This window comes from Micropterus salmoides, unplaced genomic scaffold (assembly GCF_014851395.1).
Source record: "Micropterus salmoides isolate LMB-PRFRI ecotype aquatic unplaced genomic scaffold, ASM1485139v1 Ms_hic_scaffold_16, whole genome shotgun sequence".
Lineage (NCBI taxonomy): Eukaryota > Metazoa > Chordata > Actinopteri > Centrarchiformes > Centrarchidae > Micropterus > Micropterus salmoides.
In genome coordinates this window covers 8,027,473-8,048,392 of record NW_024040707.1, presented here as the reverse complement: position 1 = coordinate 8,048,392, position 20,920 = coordinate 8,027,473, and the positions used below count along the sequence as shown (strand labels likewise).

Genomic DNA, 20,920 nt, shown 5'->3' with positions numbered 1-20,920 from the left:
TCCAGTGTGTCACATTTTTTATGACAAAGATGCTGCTCCACATAGGTAAATATCATACATTTTATAGTTCTGATACAAATAACAAGTAAATTAAACACGTAATTTGAGATTAAACAAAGCAGAAAACAGCAGGCAATAAGCCCATGTCTTTCTGTTGATTGTAAGTGCATAGAAAAGAAATGGTGCTTAATTGAATACCCTCTGGTTGTGTTCTGCCTTAAGTACTGTTACCAAATATAAATTTAATGCAAACCTATTAGACAGACAAGACAAACTTTTAACATCAGCAAACTGTGCTCTTTCATTTTTGGTTGTTGATTGGAGGTCCCGATGTACTTTAACTTTAAACTGAATACCATAAGCACTTCCCTGCTGTTTGATATGCTGGTGCCTGATGCAGGGCAAATTACTGACTGAGAAATCTGTGATTGGTTTTAAAAATTTGGATATTGCACTTAGCCATATTGCGATTTTGATAATATTTCTATTAATTGTGCAGCCTTAGTTCTTTGTGGTCAGTACTAATCAGTAGTATTTAATTTTTGGGAGGACACACAACATTTCAAATAGGAGGTTGGCACCAGTCAGTGCAGTATTCCCTGTTGAGAAAAAATAATAAAATAAAAATATAAATAATGGTTGTAAAACAAAGTTAATTTCAAGAAAAAATAAAATGTGAAAAGTACCTGTGGTGTCATAGGGTGGAGACACTTCCACTAGATCACATCCAACAAGGTTTAGACCACGGCAGCCCCGAATAATCTCAACTCCCTAAATCCAACCAAGGATAACAAATTACATTTTAAACGCAACACTTTTGTTTTTGCCCCCATTCATCATGAGCTAAACTCAAAGATCTAAGACTTTTTATATATTAGTATTCCTACAGCTGAGAAGATAAATAAGTATAAGAAGAACTTTGTATGTAGATTAGAGTTACAGTACTTTCGTGGAACTAGTGGAGTGAATCCTTTAAGCAACTATGACATGTTTGTGTCATCAGATTAAAGTCATAGAAGATATTTGATTAAAGTCTGTTTCACCATGTTTACCTGTATGGGAGTAAGCCCTGCTATCTCTGGCGTGCCTGTTCCAGGGGCAAAGCCGGGGTCAAGAGCATCGATGTCGAAACTGAGGTAAACTGGACCGCTGCCCATCTGAGCCCTGACCTCAGCCATCAGAGGTGCAAGAGATTTGAACCAACACTCTTCCACTTGTACCACACGGAAACCCTGCACAATATACAAATTAGGGGTTGTTTGTTCAAATGCTATTGTTCTTTTACTATTATGACTTCCCAACAGCACAAAATAACCTTACAATATCTATTATTGGCTGACTCAGTTGTTTAGGGAAAAATAGCTAGCTCATTCATAGCTGATTGACATTTGTGACATTTTGTTTTAATTGTAGCCTTACAGACCTTACAGCTCCAAGGTTTGACATTTTGGAAAATATGCTTCCTTGTGTGAGAAGGGTACATGATGCTCCTTTCTTGCCAAGAGTTATTTCACAAGATGGATATCACCTCTTATGTCTAAATATAAAGCTGAAGCCAGGAGCCAGTTAGCTTATCTTAGCATAAAATGGGAAACAGAGGAGTTTTAGTCAGTGCACCTAGCCTTGACACAATAACCCCCTATTGCCTACCGGCTATGCAGTAAAACAATTGCAGTGCCTTATGTTATCTACAAGACCTCCAGTACTTTAGCAGAGGTACCTGTGCCCGGCTCCATTCATATGAATCTGCAGAGTAGCCTGTACCACGCAGGCCTATCTGGACCACTCTCTTGCAGTCCAGTAGCCCCTCCTCCACACAACGTCTGAATGGAGTCCCATGTCCAATCTTCTCCCCCAAGACCACATCACTGGTGTCAGCATGAGCATCCACATGGACCAGACCCACTGGGCCATGCCTGACAAATTGTTACATTAAAAGGCTGTGTAAGTCACAAGGACACGGTGTAGCCTATGAAATGGTTAAGAGGTAGTTTATTGGACCGTTTATCATGGAGCGGATAATTATTTCTATTTCAAATTGTATGAAAGAAAATTAGCTGAAACAATTAATCAGTACGCCGGGAATTCACTGACTCCGTCTACTGGACGTTATGGCTGCGCCACGGTTTTGCGCCCACAGCCCGGCGAGAAAGTCCTCTGGAAGCGTCTCAGAAGCGTTTCTGCCGCGGAGCGTGCAGCCTGTCCCACGTTATTGACTTGTTATTAATTTATTATTCTCGTGCTTCTACTGCCTTCTGCATAGCTCTATGTGACCCCGTTTCGATCCTTAAACTTCAGGCTGCATTTCCCACTAGGCGCATTTCAGAATCAGAACGTTTTGCCTGCCTGATTTTACTGACATGATTTTAGTTCATTTTGTTGATTTGGTAATCAGTGTTTGCATTTTGTGCTTCTACTAGGATTAAGTAGGCTACGTAGTTAAATGACTTCCTTTTGTGTTTGTTTTAACCGTGTTTATTGTTGTTTTACGTTCGGGAGTCTCCACATGGTGTTTTATTTAGGAAATTGACCGGATTCTCTCTGCCGTTCTGTGTCTGACTTCCTGCCTGGTTCGATCTGCTCTGTGCTGCTTGACGCGGCTAGCGGCAAAAATAGACCTGCTACCTATTCTCTTCTGGGACGCTTCAGGGACGCGCTGCAGCCGCGTCTAGTGGAATCAAAAGCATTGACTTTAATGGCCGCGAATAGCTCCGGCAACCGCGACGCAGCCGTAACGCGCCGTAGCTGCAGTCAGTGGATTTTAGGGGTTAGTCGATAGGTAGAAAGTCAATCAGCAACAATTTTGAAATCGCTTCAGTTGTTCTACCAACTAAAAAATGTCTAAAAAGTATTGGTTCCAGCTTTTTAAATGTGACCATTACTTTTTGTTAAATATTTTAAATTAAATTCCTTTTTTTTCGGGAGTGTTGGTCAGACAAAATAAGACATCTGAATATCTCACTGTGAGCTCTCAGAACTTGGCCTTTGGCATTTTTACTAGACTAAATGATTAATTGATTAATCTAAAAAAAAAATCAGTACTTACTTCTCAGCAACAGCTTGCAGGATAGGATATGCAATTGTGTGATCGCCACCTGCAGACACCAAAAGCTCCTTAAGGACTGACCTTTGATCGAACATGAGCTAGAGTTCATAAGGTTAATATAATGGCTAATAATTGTACAGCCATTGCAGAGCTCACTGTGATTTACTGATTCCTGATCTTGAGTATCTGTCTACAAGTTGAAGAAATCATATAAACACATTTTTCCTCTTGTCACTCTCACCCATAGTCAGAGGAGTACAGCCAGTAGTCAGGATCTTTCTGTAGGCCTCCCTGATGCGTTTGCAGGTGTCCTTCAGGTCGTACACATTCACATTGACGTCTCCAATATCAGCCACCATAAGGGACTCGTAAGGGGCTGCTCTGGTGCCACTGTTGTAAGATCTCAGCATGGCAGATTCCACTCTGATCTGCCTTGGACCAAACCTGCGGGGGTGGAGGGAATATTTAATTTCAACGCTGCAGTGCTTTTAATCGAAAGCTATAGCAAGTACAGTTTTGAGGTAGGCCTACTTTCACTTAAGTTGAGCATTTCCATTTGATGACACTTTCCACTTCTACTGCACTATTGACTCATTTTGAGGTTTGGACGGCTGGCTGGACTACAGTTAGGCTACTTGCTATCCCTTTAATAACGGCTCTGACTACTTCCTCCACCACTGGACAACTCTACTGAATAGCGGTGGTTGTGCTACAAAATTGTAAGTAGGCCTAATAGTGTGTAATAATGACTCTTCAGGAAGGCTACATGTGCCTATGGCCACACTTCTTAACATCTGCTGCAGAGAAAATCACCACCTTGCTCCGGGTCGGTTGGAGGTCCCGGTGTCAATTGGGACGCCGACAAACGCCGCATCAAGCCCGTCCGCTGTTTCCCGGTAGGGTAACTTGGCCATGGTGGGGATCCCTGACACCCTTGCAACAAACTCGGCGCTCGGCGGCACATTGTAGCGCTTCCCGGAGAACTTTCTGTTGGGACTTATGCACAGATGTCGTCTGCCGCTGCAAAGAGACAAAGCTGGTCGTAGCCCCTGAGAGAAGAAGCTCGCTGTTCTCCCACTGTAAGACGGAGAAATAATAGTATGAGTTATACTTAGGGTTTTCCAAGCCGAAATCATATTTGTTCAGTTTTTGTACCGCTAATATTGAGCTGTGCGGTTGTGGTGAGGCGACTTCTACTGCTACCTTTAAGGGGTTCCTAATAAGGTCGTAATAGTTAATGCCTATTGCAGCGAGCAAATAACAAAAAGTCCACTAGCTTAGTTTAATTTCTAAATAGCCATACGTTGCTGGGTTATATCAGATCATCACATAAATGCCGTGCAGTCTCACATAACCTCGGTTGAGATATAGGCTACATTTAATGTTGTGTCAGATGGTGCTTGTGATTTTCGAAGTTACGATGTGGTTGTGAGCGTGAAGGCAGCACCACGTAAAACAGTAACGTAGCAGGTGGGTGGGTCAACGTGTGGAAGCCCGGTTCTACCAGGAAAATTAAACAAATAGGCCTAAATCACAACATATGCAGGATTTAAAAAATTATAAAAGCAATAAAATACTCATGCTATGTCAAGATTATGAGCGAAAATTTCGACTCAACAAGTTACTATCTTATAATTTGACTTTAGGCTTACTAAAACAGACTTACTAAGTTTGTACTCCTCTGACTATAGGTGAGAGTGACAAGAGGAGAAAAATGTGTTTATATGATTTCTTCAACTTGTAGACAGATAGTCAAGATCAGGAATCAGTAAACAAACAAAGTTACTAATTCAAAATGATGAGATGGTAAGCAAATATTTTGAGATGGTAAGTCAGAATTTTGACTTGCCAAGTTAAAAAAAAGGCATGTCAACATTTTGTTTTTGTTTGTTTCTGACTTAAGCCTAATGGACGGAAAGTCACAATAAGATATAATAGCCTAAGTCAAAGTTATAAGATTGATGTCACAATGTCATGTAACCTTTTCCACAGTGCTCCAGTTAATCAAATTTCAGATTTAACCCAACCACTTTATTTCTGTCTTCAGACCTCTAACCATCTAATAGGCATGTTGAGAGATGTAAATGTTTATACTCTTTGAATGATATGTTTATATTACACAATGCTGTTTTATTGGAATAAATATGGAGAAAGGAATAAGATGTCTTTTACATCAAAGATATTTTGGCACTAGAAGTTGTGTATAAGCTAATGTTGTCCTTCCTAGCATCATACAACACATTTTAAGACATGTTTCATTTGGCTTTTTGCTGTGTTGCTGTTATTGTACTAATAGATTCTATTCTAGAAACAAATCATGAAAATCAGTTATGTATTTTCACAAATGTCTAAAATGTGCTTTGGACTCTTATTATGTTTACTTTTAACCTCATGCCACATTCATGAACACTTTACAGAATTATTTTGTAAATTATGTCAAACAAATTAAATAAATTCTCTTTTGATAAAAAAAGGCTGTTAAAACTTTCTGCAATAACTTGTTTCTTTATTTACTTATGTGTGTTTATCATCCCATATACAGTATGTTTAGGCAAGTAGCCTACAGTTTATAGGCTATTGAAAGGGAATAGAAAATATGCCATTAGAAATATCTCAATTTTAAAAGGCACAATAGTGATTATTGAGAATTCTACAAGCCCATTCATAAACAAGTCCACATCCAATACCAATTTAACCAAAATAATGGCATTTAATTAAAAACCCACTAAAATCAGATCACCTTAAAATTCCTAACTTGGACAGTAGGGTTAAGATCGTAGGGTCATTAGTCATACATTAAGTATTCCCTTACCACGTGGTTCAAGGTCAAAGTCCTGTCTCAGGTAAAGTATCTTGGGTTGGGTGAAACAGTTACTGCGGCAGACTGAGGAGTTTTTTTTTTATTTGCGCACTGAGGAGTATTATTTTAATTAGCGCACTTCACCTGTCCGCCTCAAGAGGCAGAGTGTGGCGCATCAGCAGATCAGCTTCTTGAGACGCCCGTTCACCTGAGACGCACTTGTCTCATTACATTGCATAATAGCAACACGCCATCATGGTAAGTGCGATTTTAAATGTAATTCATAACATTTTAGATTTCTTGGTTTGAAAAACTGCCCTAACCTATATTACAAGGGGGGGTGGGGGGGTGAAAGTGGATCGTGCATGTGAGATTTCTCCACCGTTACCGTCTTTTGTCTCGCTGTAGCCTACTGTTACAATAAAATATTTTATCAGGAAAATTAATATTCCTGCTTTCAGACAAAAAATATAGGTACGTAGGTTTCCACGTTTTCTAATGCATTCCTGCACTACAAACGCCTAATCCTCCTCCCACATAACTCTTCTAAATCAGCTTAGATACCATTTCTTGACCACTGGTCACTGGTTCCACACGAGCTTACCAGTTTATCAACTTGATTTTCTGGTCCTATGTGCCGCTTTTATATTACATGAATACAGTGCTTCTGGTTCTACAGATCGTTTCATATAAAGTGATAAATTCATCATGTGTTACATAAAAGGAAGCCACCTATAATATCTCTATTTAATATACCACAAAATTGTTTTACATAAAATATTCCATGACACATAACATCAATGTGAATGTGTTTTTAAAGAGACAGCACACAGCAACATGCATGACCTAGATAATCCTATCTCTGTACAGTAGCCTAATCCTGTACAGTAGACAGTTTTATGTCGCAGGAGAAAATGCATGGGTTCCGGTCAAATAAATGATGGACTGAACCTCAGTCAGACAGACTATAACAGAAAGACTGGTGTAACAATGAAAACGTTTCATGCTAGGGAGAGGGGGATTATTTGAAGCAGTTTGTGCTGATCTGTAGCATCTGGCAGTTCATTGAAAGGCTATCAAAAAAAAACATTTAGCATTTGAGGAAATCTTAATTAGCACCAGTTGTTTTGGAAAACCTGTTTGTCAGAAGGGCAAGATTCAACTTCTTTAATCCAAATCTTCTTTCTCTGCACCCTAGCGTGAGTGCATCTCCATCCACGTCGGTCAGGCTGGTGTCCAGATTGGCAATGCCTGCTGGGAGCTTTACTGCTTAGAACATGGGATCCAGCCGGACGGACAGATGCCCAGTGACAAAGCCATCGGTGGAGGTGATGACTCCTTTAACACCTTCTTCAGTGAGACTGGAGCCGGAAAGCACGTCCCCAGAGCTGTCTTTGTGGACCTGGAGCCCACTGTCATCGGTAAACTCTCAGAAATGTAGACATTATAGTTGTCTCTTGATTTTATTTAGTCAAACCCTCAAGTCATTTGTGATTCACCTTATCGCTTCAGATGAGGTGCGCACTGGTACCTACCGCCAGCTGTTCCACCCTGAGCAGCTGATCACTGGCAAGGAGGATGCTGCCAACAACTACGCCCGTGGGCACTACACCATCGGCAAAGAGATCATTGATCTGGTGCTGGACAGGATCCGCAAACTGGTGGGTGACTTGATCCATTGCCAATTTTGATTCCTAATTTCAAATGAAATATTACATAATGAAATAATACATAATTGCTTCTCATATGTGATAACTGTTTCTCCCTCTCTGTCCCCAGGCTGACCAGTGCACTGGCCTTCAGGGCTTCCTGGTCTTCCACAGCTTCGGAGGTGGCACCGGCTCTGGTTTCACCTCCCTGCTGATGGAGCGTCTGTCTGTCGACTACGGAAAGAAGTCCAAGCTGGAGTTCTCCATCTACCCAGCTCCCCAGGTGTCCACGGCTGTGGTGGAGCCCTACAACTCCATCCTGACCACCCACACCACCCTGGAGCACTCTGACTGTGCCTTCATGGTGGATAACGAGGCCATCTACGATATCTGCCGCAGGAACCTCGATATTGAGCGTCCTACTTACACCAACCTGAACAGGTTGATCAGTCAGATCGTGTCCTCCATCACTGCTTCCCTTCGTTTCGATGGTGCTCTCAATGTTGATCTGACAGAGTTCCAGACCAACTTGGTGCCATATCCCCGTATCCACTTCCCTCTGGCCACCTATGCCCCTGTTATCTCTGCTGAGAAGGCTTACCATGAGCAGCTCTCAGTGGCTGAGATCACCAACGCCTGCTTCGAGCCAGCCAATCAGATGGTCAAATGTGACCCTCGCCACGGCAAGTACATGGCTTGCTGCCTTTTGTATCGTGGTGACGTGGTGCCCAAAGATGTGAATGCTGCCATTGCCACCATCAAGACCAAGCGCTCCATCCAGTTTGTGGACTGGTGCCCCACTGGTTTCAAGGTGGGCATCAACTACCAGCCACCCACTGTAGTTCCTGGTGGAGACCTGGCCAAGGTCCAGAGGGCTGTGTGCATGCTGAGCAACACCACTGCTATTGCAGAGGCCTGGGCTCGACTTGACCACAAGTTTGATCTGATGTACGCTAAGCGTGCCTTTGTTCACTGGTATGTGGGTGAGGGTATGGAGGAGGGAGAGTTCTCTGAGGCCAGAGAGGACATGGCAGCTCTGGAGAAGGATTATGAGGAGGTTGGAGTCGACTCTATTGAGGGTGAGGGAGAGGAGGAGGGGGAGGAATATTAAAAGGGACATAAAAGCACAAGCTAAACAGGAAATTAATAAATTTGTTCTTAAATACATTTCAAACAGTAATGTTTGTCTCTTCTTTACCAGTTTGGCTATGTTCAGAGTAAAATCATTAAAATTCAGGTTTTGCTCTGTCCTTAATAAAATTCCTGTAAAATCAAGTTGTTTCTGTGTTATTTATTGAACCTTCTTTAAATTGTTTTGTGAATACCGACAAATTAAATAGTTTTATTTTTGTCCTTGAAATACTAAATTCAGTGCCTCCAGATACAGCACGGTACAGCACAAAAACCTTATTACCAAAAGCCTAATGCATATTCAGTAACTTTAAAATATCTGAAACAACTTTAAAACAAGAAGTGTTAATAAAGAAGAGGAATGATTTGCACAATCAATTCAGAGCTCTTTTCTGACAGATACCTTTATTCTGAAACACAGCAGAAAAAGCTACCTATATCCAAAATATTTATTTTCATTATGAAAACACTATCTTGCATCCCTGACACATGATATATAATTATGCATGTTATGATGCCAAAATAGTAAGCTGTGACTAGTTTTGATAAGATGTCATTGTGATTCAAATCATGGATTTGGCATAATTTATTTTAGAATAGGTATAATAGATAAGCGGTTGACGATGGATGGATGGATGGATATAATAGATAAGCTGGCAACAAACAAACACCAGTAAACCGGCACAATGGCTTTGAGCATGTGCAAACATGGACATAAAGTGCAAACCTCAGGAACAAGAGCAAAACAAAATCACATCCTTTGGGTCGGTCAATAATCTGCATGATCCATGCTATCTACCATCATCATTGTGATAATTGTGTAACAACATGTTGGGGAGGTTTTCACATGCATTACGTTGTGCAAAATGGGGAAATTACTGATTGTTTGGCTTCCAAGATTACAGACCCACTGGCAACCAGTGCAACGGGCATACTAACTGTTTAAGGGTAGCATGTTTCCTGTGAATATGTAAAATTTAATGTCACCCTACACAGTAGGGCCTGACAAGTGTAGAATGTTGTTTCGGTATGCTTTTCACTCTAATGTAAAATATGTGCATTCACCTTTATGAGTCAAAAATATATACACACAGAGCTATTTTAATCGCTCAGGTAGCAACTGTGTGTCTTTCTTAATAAATATCAACAAATAACACCCAAGCATTAGAATTTCCAGCAGTCATTGGAACCTTGCATTTCTGGGCTAATTTAGTTGTTTGGTGCAGACAAACAATCATTTAAGGATATTAGCTGCAGAAAACAAAAAGATACCGAGGCCAACAATAGCCTCAATAGTCCATGATGCAATGCACCCACAAGACCTGTTGCATTTTTCACAAAGGGGCACTAGTAGCACTTTGTTTTAACTCCTGCTGGCATTGAAGTGATGCTGAGAGAACACAACCTGGGAAATGCAGCTCAGCATTTCAGCAGCAAAAGACAAGACTGGTTTGGGAGGGACCAGGCAATCCAAAAAGATTAATTACACCATTTCATAATTCACAATAACTGCAGGAATTCAGACAGTAACAGAAAAAGATTGGAAGAGTACAGTGTCAGTGGGGTTTGCCTTAATAGCCATTAGATGATTAAAGGCTATACATATTATAAATACAGATAAGTCTGACTGAAAATCAAAGCAAGTATTAACTCTAGGCTCCCAGTACATCCCTGCCAATGACTCCTAAGCTATGTTTCTGAATGAGTGAGAGTGGATCTATGCAGACAGCATGCAGGCCTGACGCAGCTCTCGTCCGTACAGGAGGAAGCCCACAGCGGTGCGCAGGTCCTCCAGGTCCAGGTTAGACAGGAAACTCCTCTGAAGCTCTGCCTCCACCACGTTCCCACTGAGTCCACTACAGCTCTTCAGGAGAACCACAGCAGACTGGCACAGCAGCCAATCAGCCAATTTCGACATACCAATGCTGTCCTTATTGACCAGGGCCTTCCGCCCCCAGAGGCTAAGATGTAGCATGTTAGCCGCCACACGAGCACTGGGACGCTGCAAAGTAACAATAACATGTATGTATGTATGAGTATTGTAGTATCAAAGAGTTGGTTAATTATTAATATTACCAGGCTGCTGGTAGACTACTATCAGACATAACAAATGAGCAATTGTAAAATGTGTCCATATCTTTATCAAACAGAATGATAGAACAATTAAGTTAAGTTTAAAGCTGAATCAAATAAATTTTTTATATATTATCAATGTGCAAAGAAAAACACTATGTCTTAATCAGGTAGACAGGAACACAACTACAAAGTACTAGTCTAGAATTTTCACATAAGCACATAGTATCCTAACAAATCCCTCACAATCCCTGTTATACCTTGCTTGGGTTCCTCCTGAGGAGCAATCGGATCACTAACTGCACATCAGTTGGAACATTGGAGGGCAGAGGTGGAAGCTGCTTCTCCTGGTAACTCCTGCTCTCCAGTCCCACTGCTCGATAGAACGGGTTCTGCAGGCCGAATATCTCATACGAGATGGCACCCACAGCCCAGGCGTCTGCCTTGCTATAGTCAATCACTGCACCACACCCTGGAACTGCAGTGGCTACCTTTGGGTAGACACATTATGAAAATTATATTTTAAATGTGTCATTATTTAAGTAATATTATGGTTAACCGCAATGACTTCTTATATGTAGAACGTATAATTCCGTAAATTTGAGCTACTGCCACCTCTGGTAATAACCATGGCGGTCATTTTACTCATACTCAGTATATGCTCTTACTACATGTACACAAATAAAAGAACATTTTTATGATAGCACATGTGTATTGGTGCCATATATTTGAGGGTTACTTAAACTAAATCCCATTTCTCTAGTGGAAAGTTCATTTTTTAAAAGGATATTTTGCAGCTAAAACACATAATATGATATATCTGAGTGTTTTAGACATGTATTGCCAAAGGCCTCAATATACATTCTTCTTTTACTCTCTACAACTGATAATGATCTGCTTCTTCTTTATTAACATTCGACCAAGTTCAAGTTGAATATGGGCCAGTAAGAGACAGTTTAGCCACTGCTGGGACATTCTACTTAATAACAATAAAGAGACACTTAAGCCTACCTCAGGGGCCATAAGGGAGGCATTCCCTCCTCTGTTGACCCACATGCTGTTGAAGGGCAGATGTAGGCTACAGTCACTCTGGGCCAGGCAGCAGCCAAAGTCTGTAATCACTAAACGAGGGCAACCATCTGCACAAAAGCAAAATCAACATTTTTACATAAAACTGATGAAATCTCAAATTGATAGCTGAATTGTTCTCTTGCTGACTGAATATTTCTCTGACCAGAGTCAAACTCCAACAGCACGTTGTCTGATTTGAGATCCCTGTGAGCAACACCCTGTCTGCACAGATGGTCGACCCCCTCGAGGAGCTGCAGCACCATCAGAGAGCCCTGCCTGTGGCCAGGAGGGGACACTTCCAGGTACTGTCGCAGTGTGCAGGGGTAGCTATAGCAAAGAAGAAGACAGGATGCTAGTGCTACTGAATTGGATGCGTTCAGTTTTTTGTATACTCCACCTTAAAGTTATATTCTGTCACATTCTGTCATTACCTCTCTTTATAGTAGTTTAAATTTTTAGTGGGGGTCCTGCCATTCCCACACGGGATTCAAATCACATGCTGTGTAATCCAGCGTTACGGCTTGTAATTTTATCACACTGATTTCAGCCTCACTGTTCACTCTCCTAACACTACATCAGAGCAGTATTCAGTTACTGCTAACTGAAACCTAACATTTACCTCTGCTCCTATTTTGCATTAAAAGCATTTAATAGGCAAACCAAAGTTACAACTGACAGCAATTGCTGTCAAAAATGCCTCTTCAAAGTGAGACAACTGTTACTTTTCTGCGTTTGATAATAAAGATATTTTAAATATTGTAAGGAGTAGTGGTACAATAAGGTGCAGCTGCAGCGAGTTGATAGAATAAGAGTTGCAGGCAACAACACCTTCTCAGCAAGGTAACCACCTTTACTCAGCTCTGTTTTTGTGAGAAAATCTACTCGCAACATGTGCTGCATAAAATTAAATAACGAAAACAGATACACAAGCTGCTCTTAGATTGTATTTCTCCAAGGAGTATTGCTGGAGTATTAAACTGCACTTGCTGTTACGGGTGTCACCAAAACAACCTAAGAATCGACCTAAGAATTACTGACATTTGTTTTTAAAGCATTCTAATTTACTTGAGTTGATCAACAGGGTGAAAGACGGCAGGTCTTACTTCTTCATGACCAGGAAAAGAGTGCGGTTGTTGCCCAGACCGGCAGGGTTAAGCCTGGCTGGCAGCACATCTGGATACTCTTCTTGGGCACCTGGTAACAACGGGACGTCCGCTGTGAAAGCCCGATACACTCTGATCACATTAGGGTGTGCTGAAATTCTTTTGGGTAGGACTCCAAAATGTCTGCATTTAGAGAGATCACAAACATTTATGAGCATCATTCCTTCACCCTGTTCAGCACTGCAGGACTAGTAATGAACTATGAATGCACTGTAGGTATAATACTTACCCATCCACAGTGATTTGTTCTTTTTCCTGCTTTAAGGCCAGGGGCCCAGCAGGCACCAGCTCCTGTGACATGGATTTTAATATCGCCTCGCTTGACGATCCTGCCTGCAAACAATTGGCATCAAAAAAATACCTGTCAGAACTGATCATCTCTTTTCCGACATAGGACTAATGGGAAAGTGTGGAATTTTGTAGAACACACACCCCAAAGTTCCACATCATCTTGATAGCCAGAGGGAAAGTTCTTAGTGAGCAGCATGTCAGAGATCGAGCCGTCTCTCCTTCTTCTTCGTCTTCTTTCAGTTGCACCAGGGAGCTGTTGATCTCTTTTGGAGGGGCGAACGGAGCTGCAGCCTCGTATACAGCAGCATTCGAGCCTTTCCCAATCTGATTTCCAATAATGTAATCTTCCAGTTTATATCCAGAGGGGAAGGGCTTGAGAGGACTGTGAAATCTTTTCTTGCTAAACACTGCCTGCAGATTGGGGGAAATATTTTTTAAGATGCAGAAAGGTAGTTGTGTGTGCACATCAAATCTCTATGCCAGGTGACTGATAACAGATTAGACAAATAGAGAGTGGATTACAGCTCCTAAAATGCAGAGAGACAGTAGTTCAAATGTAGTCCAATAAAGTTTTGGGAGCTTTATTCCAGTGATGTCTCATGGGCACATATGTTAGGTCAGCAACCACAGGAGCTTATCTGGTTTATATATCTGTAATGTCAAATGCAAATACAAGCTTAACCATGTCAACTGGCAATGGCTACAAAGGTGTTATCCTACTAGGAGCTGAAGTAAGAGGGGTATGGACAGGATTAGTGCAAAGCCGTGAACAACTTTTATCTTTTAAAAAGTTTCAGTCCATGACACTATGCAACAATCTAATAATAATAATAATAATAATAATAATAATAGCTGTCTGTGGTGGAAAAAGCACTATACTTAGAAGTATAGCCTTACTAGTTATACCACAGTGTAAAAACATTTAATTGCAAGAAAATGTCATGGATTAAAATGTGTACTAAAGTAGAAGTACTAGTACTATCAGCAAAATATACTCTTCTTCAAAAACTTTATTCACAGTGTTATATTACTATGTAGCTTATTTATAGATATTGAATTACATTAAATAGTAAGCAATATTTTACTGTTGGAGTTAGTAACACTAAATAGTTTTTAGGTAGTTTAGCCTCTAACATTGTACAGTGGTGTAGTAGAGAAGAAATATAAGTAAGATAAAATGGAAATACAAAAGTAAAGTGCCCAAAAACTACTTTAGCAGAGCACTTAGGAACAGCAGTGTATCAGGTCCATTACCTGGATCTCCTGACAAGTCGCAGCACTCTTTCTGTCATCCTCAAGCTGCTGTTCGATAAGCCCTACGCCGAGACCAAAAGCCAAAAACACGGCCCTGTTTCGCGGGGACCCACCGCCAAACCTTCTCCTGAAGCCGGCGGACTGAAGCTGAGCTGCCAGGCCCTTCAAAGATGTCGGTAGTAGCGGTACCGAGACGGCAGGAAAGCCTGAGGCTGAACGGTGCGGGCCGATGGGCCTACACGCAAACGGTCAGCTCGGAGCTTTGCTACGACTCGGGCCCCCGGTTTGAGGAGACCCAGCTGAAAGACCGACCGGCCCAGCTCCAGCCCCCGGCTAATAGCGTGTTTCACAGACATAATTTACCCACAAAGGTAACTTAAGCTGTTTATTGAGTCCGCCTGTGTCTAAGCTTTTGTCTGGTCGCCGCTGTCAAGGGTTTATGTAAACACTTGATACTGCGCATGTGCATGACTCTCTGACGGCCTACGTATTTTTATTTAACTTACTCTTATTTTTCTCATTTACCATCGCTATACCATATAGTCTATGCACTATACATCAAAATATTACTATGTACATGTGTGACGCACACAACATGTATAAATTTAATTAAACAATATATTTTTTGTCACCAAAGTCCTCCAATGCTTTTGCATTAGGAATATGTACTCCACTACAGACAGTAGGGGGCAGCAGAGGGGGACTGTTTTGATAACGTAGCAGTTGGCAGTATGTTTCCTGTGTTATTCATTTCTCTTGTTTTACAGGTTTTATTATCTATCCACATGCGCTGTGTCTGGGGCCTGTAACACAGGTAACAGCTACAGTTGGAGGGAGAAAATCGTTAGGAAAAATAGTTACAAGGTACAATCGGTCTGGAGTTTTTTGTTTGTTTGTTTGTTTGTTTTCGCTGTCCTTTATTTAGGATACAACATATACAAACAAACCGGCATCTTATCACATCTTATATATCCTTACATCCTTTACATCAGGTTAAGCAAAGAACTGTCGGTCTGGAGTTGTAATTATGCAAAGCCTTAATAGTTTTTGACCACTAAGGGCACAAGACTCCAAACAAACACATAAAACAAACAGACAACAGCCAAGTCCATTTTTTCCAGAGCCACAGAACACTAATTAACAGCTAGTCCATAGGCTATTCTATGAGCTATCAGATAATGTGGGAAAATGTGCTGAAGAGTGGCCCATGGGAAAAAACAAAAAGGAAAATCCACATAAAAAGTAGCAACAGACCCTAGCTGCTGACAAGATGGCAGGCGTCAAGGTTATTTGCGTCAATCACGAGCCAATTATTTTCGTAGGATGGCGGCAGCATGACCAGTACCAATACTGTCCATTTGGTAACGTTTCAATGACCATACAATATCATATACTGTGTAACTTAAACAATTTCTAATTTCTGATTGCTCAGTTTTACTGTTAACTTTATTCATTTAAATCCTATAGTAAAATAATTGTTTACCAGACAAGAGATCAAGATCAACATATACTGCATGGGTCAAATTATGTGGACAATTTGGGTTTGTAAACATTCTGACAATAGTGAGAAATACCATCACAATTACACAGCGTCACAATGCTTTCTTTTTTCCAACCTATAGGACAAACCCAAACATCAACATTATTTAAAATGCAATTCAATTTTAGGATGAAAAACTACTAAACAATATGTCAAAATGGTTGCCTGGTATCAACTGTACATTTTTCCTGTGAAGATCATTCATCCAAGGTCTAATTTATCAACTTATGCTTGATAGTTGAACAAGTAAAAACAAGGGCCTTTCCAAAAGTGCACAAAATATGTGGACAGGGTCCAATCAAATCATACTGTAATTAAAACCCTTTACAAGCAATCCTGCTGACCCTGCTATTTAGTAGGTCAAATAAAGGCATTATACCTTAACAAACAGTTAGCCAGCTAAGGCTGGACATTGTTTTGTCAGTAAGCCACATCAGTATTCAAGTCTGTGTTTAGGGTATCCATCCATCCATCCATCCATCGTCAACCGCTTATCCTGCGTACAGGGTCGCAGGGGGGCTGGAGCCTATCCCAGCTGACATCGGGACAGGTCGCCAGTTCATCGCAGGGGTGTTTAGGGTAATACAACAAATAAACAACAGCAGAGTCATTGTTTTGGACAAGAAGCCATTTTTTCATTTTAGACGTGTGTCCAAAACCAGTCAATGCCCTTGATCAAGAAACTGGTCTATATCTATGTTTTTTTCCCAGCACTGCACAGTGGCTGCCCACTGCTCCAAATTATGAGGGGTTAAATGCAGAGAATTAATTTTGCATACATTGTACTGTGTATAATTCTATATGTGGCAATAAAGTTGAATTGATTTTTTGATTTGGAAATCAACTGCATGAGGAAAAATGTAGTAGCCTATCAGCATCGAAGATGTATCATGTAGGTCAAGCATGAACACACGACTCATCCTTATTGTCACTGTCGATGGTTTATTCATTCATTCAGTGCTTGTTGTAACATTAGGAAAGTATTAAAAGTATTAAAGAATTAATGAAAATCAAATAAGCATAAGCTTACAGGAAATCTTAAATCAAGAAATGACTATCCTGGCTCTACATAGAGTACCCCAACAACATAAACTGCAATTAAACTCAGTGTGTAAAGTTGACATTCAGTACTATTAAAAACAAAGAAAGTTATTAGTAATATTAAAGCCATTAAAAATATTGTGTTGAATTCGCTGCTCAGCAAGTATTTTGGTGACTGTTCACGGTGTGTCATTGTCGATAAGCCAGCTGATCCACTGGACATAGTTTCTCACTTTGGTGTAGACTCCAGGAAAGTATGGGTTCGCGCAGCTGACACCCCAGGAGACAATGCCCTCGAAGTACCCATTGCAGATTAGGGGACCACCGGAGTCACCCTGTGGATAACCAAGACAAATCAGCATATCAACATATTTTGGTATGAGATATTTACAATTCCAGTCTGGTATACACTAGTTTACAGTATTATTTTTGCAAATGGTTCTAGAGATGCCAACGTCTGACAAGGTCAAGCCACTTTGGTCCAGACTGAAATATCTCAAAACTAGATTTGTCATTGAAGTTTGTTCAGACATTCATGGTCCTGAGAAGATTATCATACTTACTTCAGGGACACAAGGACTTTGCCTGTAGTGTCATGAGGTTAGTATTTAGTGAAATGTCTCAACAACTAGCAGATGGATTGCCATGAAATTTAGTAAAGACATCAATGTCCCCCTTGAGATGAAGTGTAAATCACTTTCATCCCCAACATTTAGATTTGTCCAATACTTTTATGACTGATGACACAATTCCCAACAGCCTTAGCTGAAATTTATTAGTGTAAATTAGTAACTGCTGGCGTGCTAACTTGCTAAACTATAATTGTGAACATTATAACAGCTAAATATCAGCATGTTAGTATTGTCATTGCGATAGTGACTTTAGCATGCTAATGTAACATTTAGACTCACAGAGCCAATAGCATGGCTGTAGGCATTTAGTCTTGTTCATTGTAATTAAAGTAGTTACTAAAAGTGGATACACACCTGCAGAGCAATTAAGCTAGTGATAATGTGTAATTCAAAGGACATCATCGCGTAATAAGGGCATGTAATAAAAAAAACAATAAAAAGGCATATAATAAAATTACGTATAATACACAAGACACCATTATGCAACATTATTAGGTTTTAATTAAAGCATTCAACAAAAGCCTCCAATACCAGTCATGCAGCATATGCATCAGAAATAAGAACAGAATTCTGTACCTGGCAGGAATCTTTGCCACCCATCGCAGATCCAGCACACACCATGTTTGCAGTGATCCTCCCCCAGTAGTAATACGAGCAGTAAGGTACTATTCTCACATCCACAGCACGTAACACATTGGAGAGGTAGTAACTGTAAGTCTGTGTCACACCCCAGCCACTCACTGTGCACAAATCATTAGAAAGTGGAGGACTGTCTTCCTCACGCAGAGCAGCTGGCTGGACATTGGCATTCAGCTGTGCCGGCTCACTCAGCTGTAACACAAACCAAAAGTTACAGCACCACAGCTTGGACACGTTAACCAAACAACACCCTATCCTCTTGTTCTTAATGGACAAACAATGCTGTTTGTCCATTAAGAACAAGAGGATAGGGTGTATGCATGTGTCAGGAGCTCAACGTATCTGTTATTTCAAGCTACTACTCTTCTGCCTACCTTAATGAGCATGATGTCATTGTTGAATGTCTTGTAGTTATAGTTGTGGACATAAATCTTTGAGACATTAAAGACCTGTTCAAATCCTTCTGTTGTCTCCAGGTTGTGTTCACTTAACACCACCTTCATCAAACTGCTCCTAGTGGCCAAACAGACAGAAGGAGAGTAAGAATTTTCCCTTTAATTGTAAAATGCAGTGAAATGTAAAAATGTACACCTTAGATGTCACAAAACATTCTGTCGTCATTATACATGAACACATTCAATTATCTTACCTCATCTCAAAGCTAGTGGTGGAATGTAACTAAGTAAAAAAGTACTGTAGGCTACATAGGTGCAAATTTGATGTAGGCCTACTTGTATTACTTGTACTTGTCATGCCACTTGTCAATGTCCTTGTCAAACACATTTTACATTTACACTGACAGCTTTAGTTACTTTACAAATTAAAGTTTTTGCACACAAAACATATGCCAATGTATCGTTTAAGATGTTTACATGTTTACACAATGTTTACGTTCCACCTCTCTCTGGTTCAGTTCAGAAGTTCTGAAGAAGCCTCTTGGATGAGGGGCGAAACGTCTTCAAGTAGCCTATCTTTAACCCAGTCTAGTTGCCCTTGATTTTATCCCACTTTGGATAAATTTGACCTGGATGACTGAGAATCTTCACAGACATGACAATGTACAGCTATGTACAGCTAATGTACTACAACAATAAGTTGGCAACTATTTTGACATATTGTTTAGTAATTTTCCATCCTAAAATTCAATTACATTTTTAATAATTTTGAGGTTTGTCCTATAATTTTGAAAAAAGAAAATTTTCTGACTCTCTGTAATTGTGATGGCATTTCTCACCATTTTCAGAATTTTTACAAACCCAAAAATCAGTTGATGGAGATCATCAGCAGATTAACTGATAATGAAAATAATCATTTGTGGCAGTCCTACACAAAATTATAAATCAGGTCCAACTCCAACCAATCATGTAAACTCCTGCTTTTATAAAAATGCAGAGTATTTCTTATGATGTAATATACAATAATAAATCAGTCACAGGGGCCATTTTTCAGGATTTTCCTTGTAACACTGTGTTTTCAATGCAATACTTTTACTTGTAATTGAGTGGTTTTACAGGGAGGTAAGGTGTACTTTTACTCTCATTTAAGTAATACTTCCTCCACTACTGCTCAAAACATCAGTGTTTATCGCTCTGTCTAGTGTCAGTACTTACGGTCTCCAGCAGTGGGCAGCAGACACCACCCATTGAGGGTGCACTAAGGTTCCTCCACAGTAGTGTTGCCTGGTCTCAGACTGCAGTGATGCCTGATATTTGATAGAGTATGGTGGGACCTCCTGACCTCCAATAATCCTCTGTGCAAATGTCTCTGTAGATTTGGAACAAGCGCCCTGTGATTTATTTTGGTTTACAAAAAAGTGTAATTTATTTCATATTTAATGCTCTATGGTGTTTATAATCTTAATGCACTACAGAAGAGAGGTTGAAGACCGTCTTAAGGCCATGTCAACAGAGATTTAGTATATCTCGATGTACATACATTTAGGTTTTCACCTATGTCAGCTAATGCTCTGTGAAAGTCCCTTTCAACATGGTTACATCTTGAGTCTAGGACACCTTTTGTTATGCACCTAGGAATTAAAAGTTTGTGGTTAAGGAACTTACCTGATACTGAGAAAGCCAAAAGCAACAGTACAGTAGATCTTCGCAGTGGAGCCATACTTTTACTTTTCATCTGTAGAGCAGAAACTTTTAGCAGCTTTTATACACAGTATGTAATGTGCCAATTAATTATATTACAACCCTAATAAAATCCAATTATCTTTGTGTGAAATTATAAGTTAATCTTGTTGCTGATTGGTAACTGGTCTATTAATGAACTGCTTAAATTGTTAATATTTCATTATCATTCTCAACAGTTTTACCTAAAACTAAAGTACTAAATTCTAATACAATTTTAACATGTATTACACAAACTCAACTAGTAATAGAATTTTGTTGTTTTTGCTGAAAACACTATCTTCCCCTGATATGTGGGCAAAATATTAATCATTAAGTTTGAACGGTTACAATTAGAATTACCTTGGACTTACCTGTAAATCCAAACACAGCAACCTTCAGAGGATCTCCAACTGGTGGGATCACTGCTGTCCTGTTGTCTTTTATAGTAAATGTAACCATGGAAATCTTTTGTT

At 40.2% G+C, this 20,920-nt stretch overlaps 4 protein-coding genes across 4 annotated transcripts; 1 reads left to right on the top strand and 3 right to left on the bottom strand.

Annotated features, from left to right (window-relative positions):
- On the bottom strand, positions 1-4,274 carry agmat (agmatine ureohydrolase (agmatinase)). The gene is made up of 7 exons (XM_038721923.1): positions 3,863-4,274; positions 3,288-3,490; positions 3,047-3,095; positions 1,721-1,916; positions 1,053-1,232; positions 687-771; positions 1-599 (listed from the first exon to the last, which is right to left on the bottom strand). The coding sequence occupies exons 1-7, from the start codon at positions 4,180-4,182 to the stop codon at positions 526-528; spliced, it is 1,107 nt and encodes a 368-aa protein (XP_038577851.1). The 5' UTR covers positions 4,183-4,274; the 3' UTR covers positions 1-525.
- Positions 4,275-6,086: 1,812 nt separating this feature from the next.
- LOC119905160 (tubulin alpha-1B chain) lies at positions 6,087-8,770 on the top strand. The gene is made up of 4 exons (XM_038721921.1): positions 6,087-6,104; positions 7,045-7,267; positions 7,359-7,507; positions 7,626-8,770. Exons 1-4 carry the CDS (start codon positions 6,102-6,104, stop codon positions 8,604-8,606), a joined length of 1,356 nt encoding a protein of 451 aa, XP_038577849.1. The 5' UTR covers positions 6,087-6,101; the 3' UTR covers positions 8,607-8,770.
- Positions 8,771-9,012: 242 nt separating this feature from the next.
- pink1 (PTEN induced kinase 1) lies at positions 9,013-14,935 on the bottom strand. Its single transcript, XM_038721920.1, is given in 9 exon segments — positions 9,013-10,628; positions 10,960-11,190; positions 11,711-11,838; positions 11,934-12,097; positions 12,874-13,056; positions 13,163-13,266; positions 13,366-13,635; positions 14,479-14,651; positions 14,654-14,935. Coding segments are annotated over 9 exon segments (1,719 nt in total). The 5' UTR covers positions 14,835-14,935; the 3' UTR covers positions 9,013-10,343.
- A 2,093-nt stretch (positions 14,936-17,028) lies between these two features.
- Positions 17,029-20,445, bottom strand: LOC119905164 (trypsin). The gene is made up of 5 exons (XM_038721931.1): positions 20,391-20,445; positions 19,941-20,094; positions 18,705-18,843; positions 18,268-18,522; positions 17,029-17,394 (listed from the first exon to the last, which is right to left on the bottom strand). Exons 1-5 carry the CDS (start codon positions 20,443-20,445, stop codon positions 17,239-17,241), a joined length of 759 nt encoding a protein of 252 aa, XP_038577859.1. The 3' UTR covers positions 17,029-17,238.
- Positions 20,446-20,920: the final 475 nt, after the last annotated feature.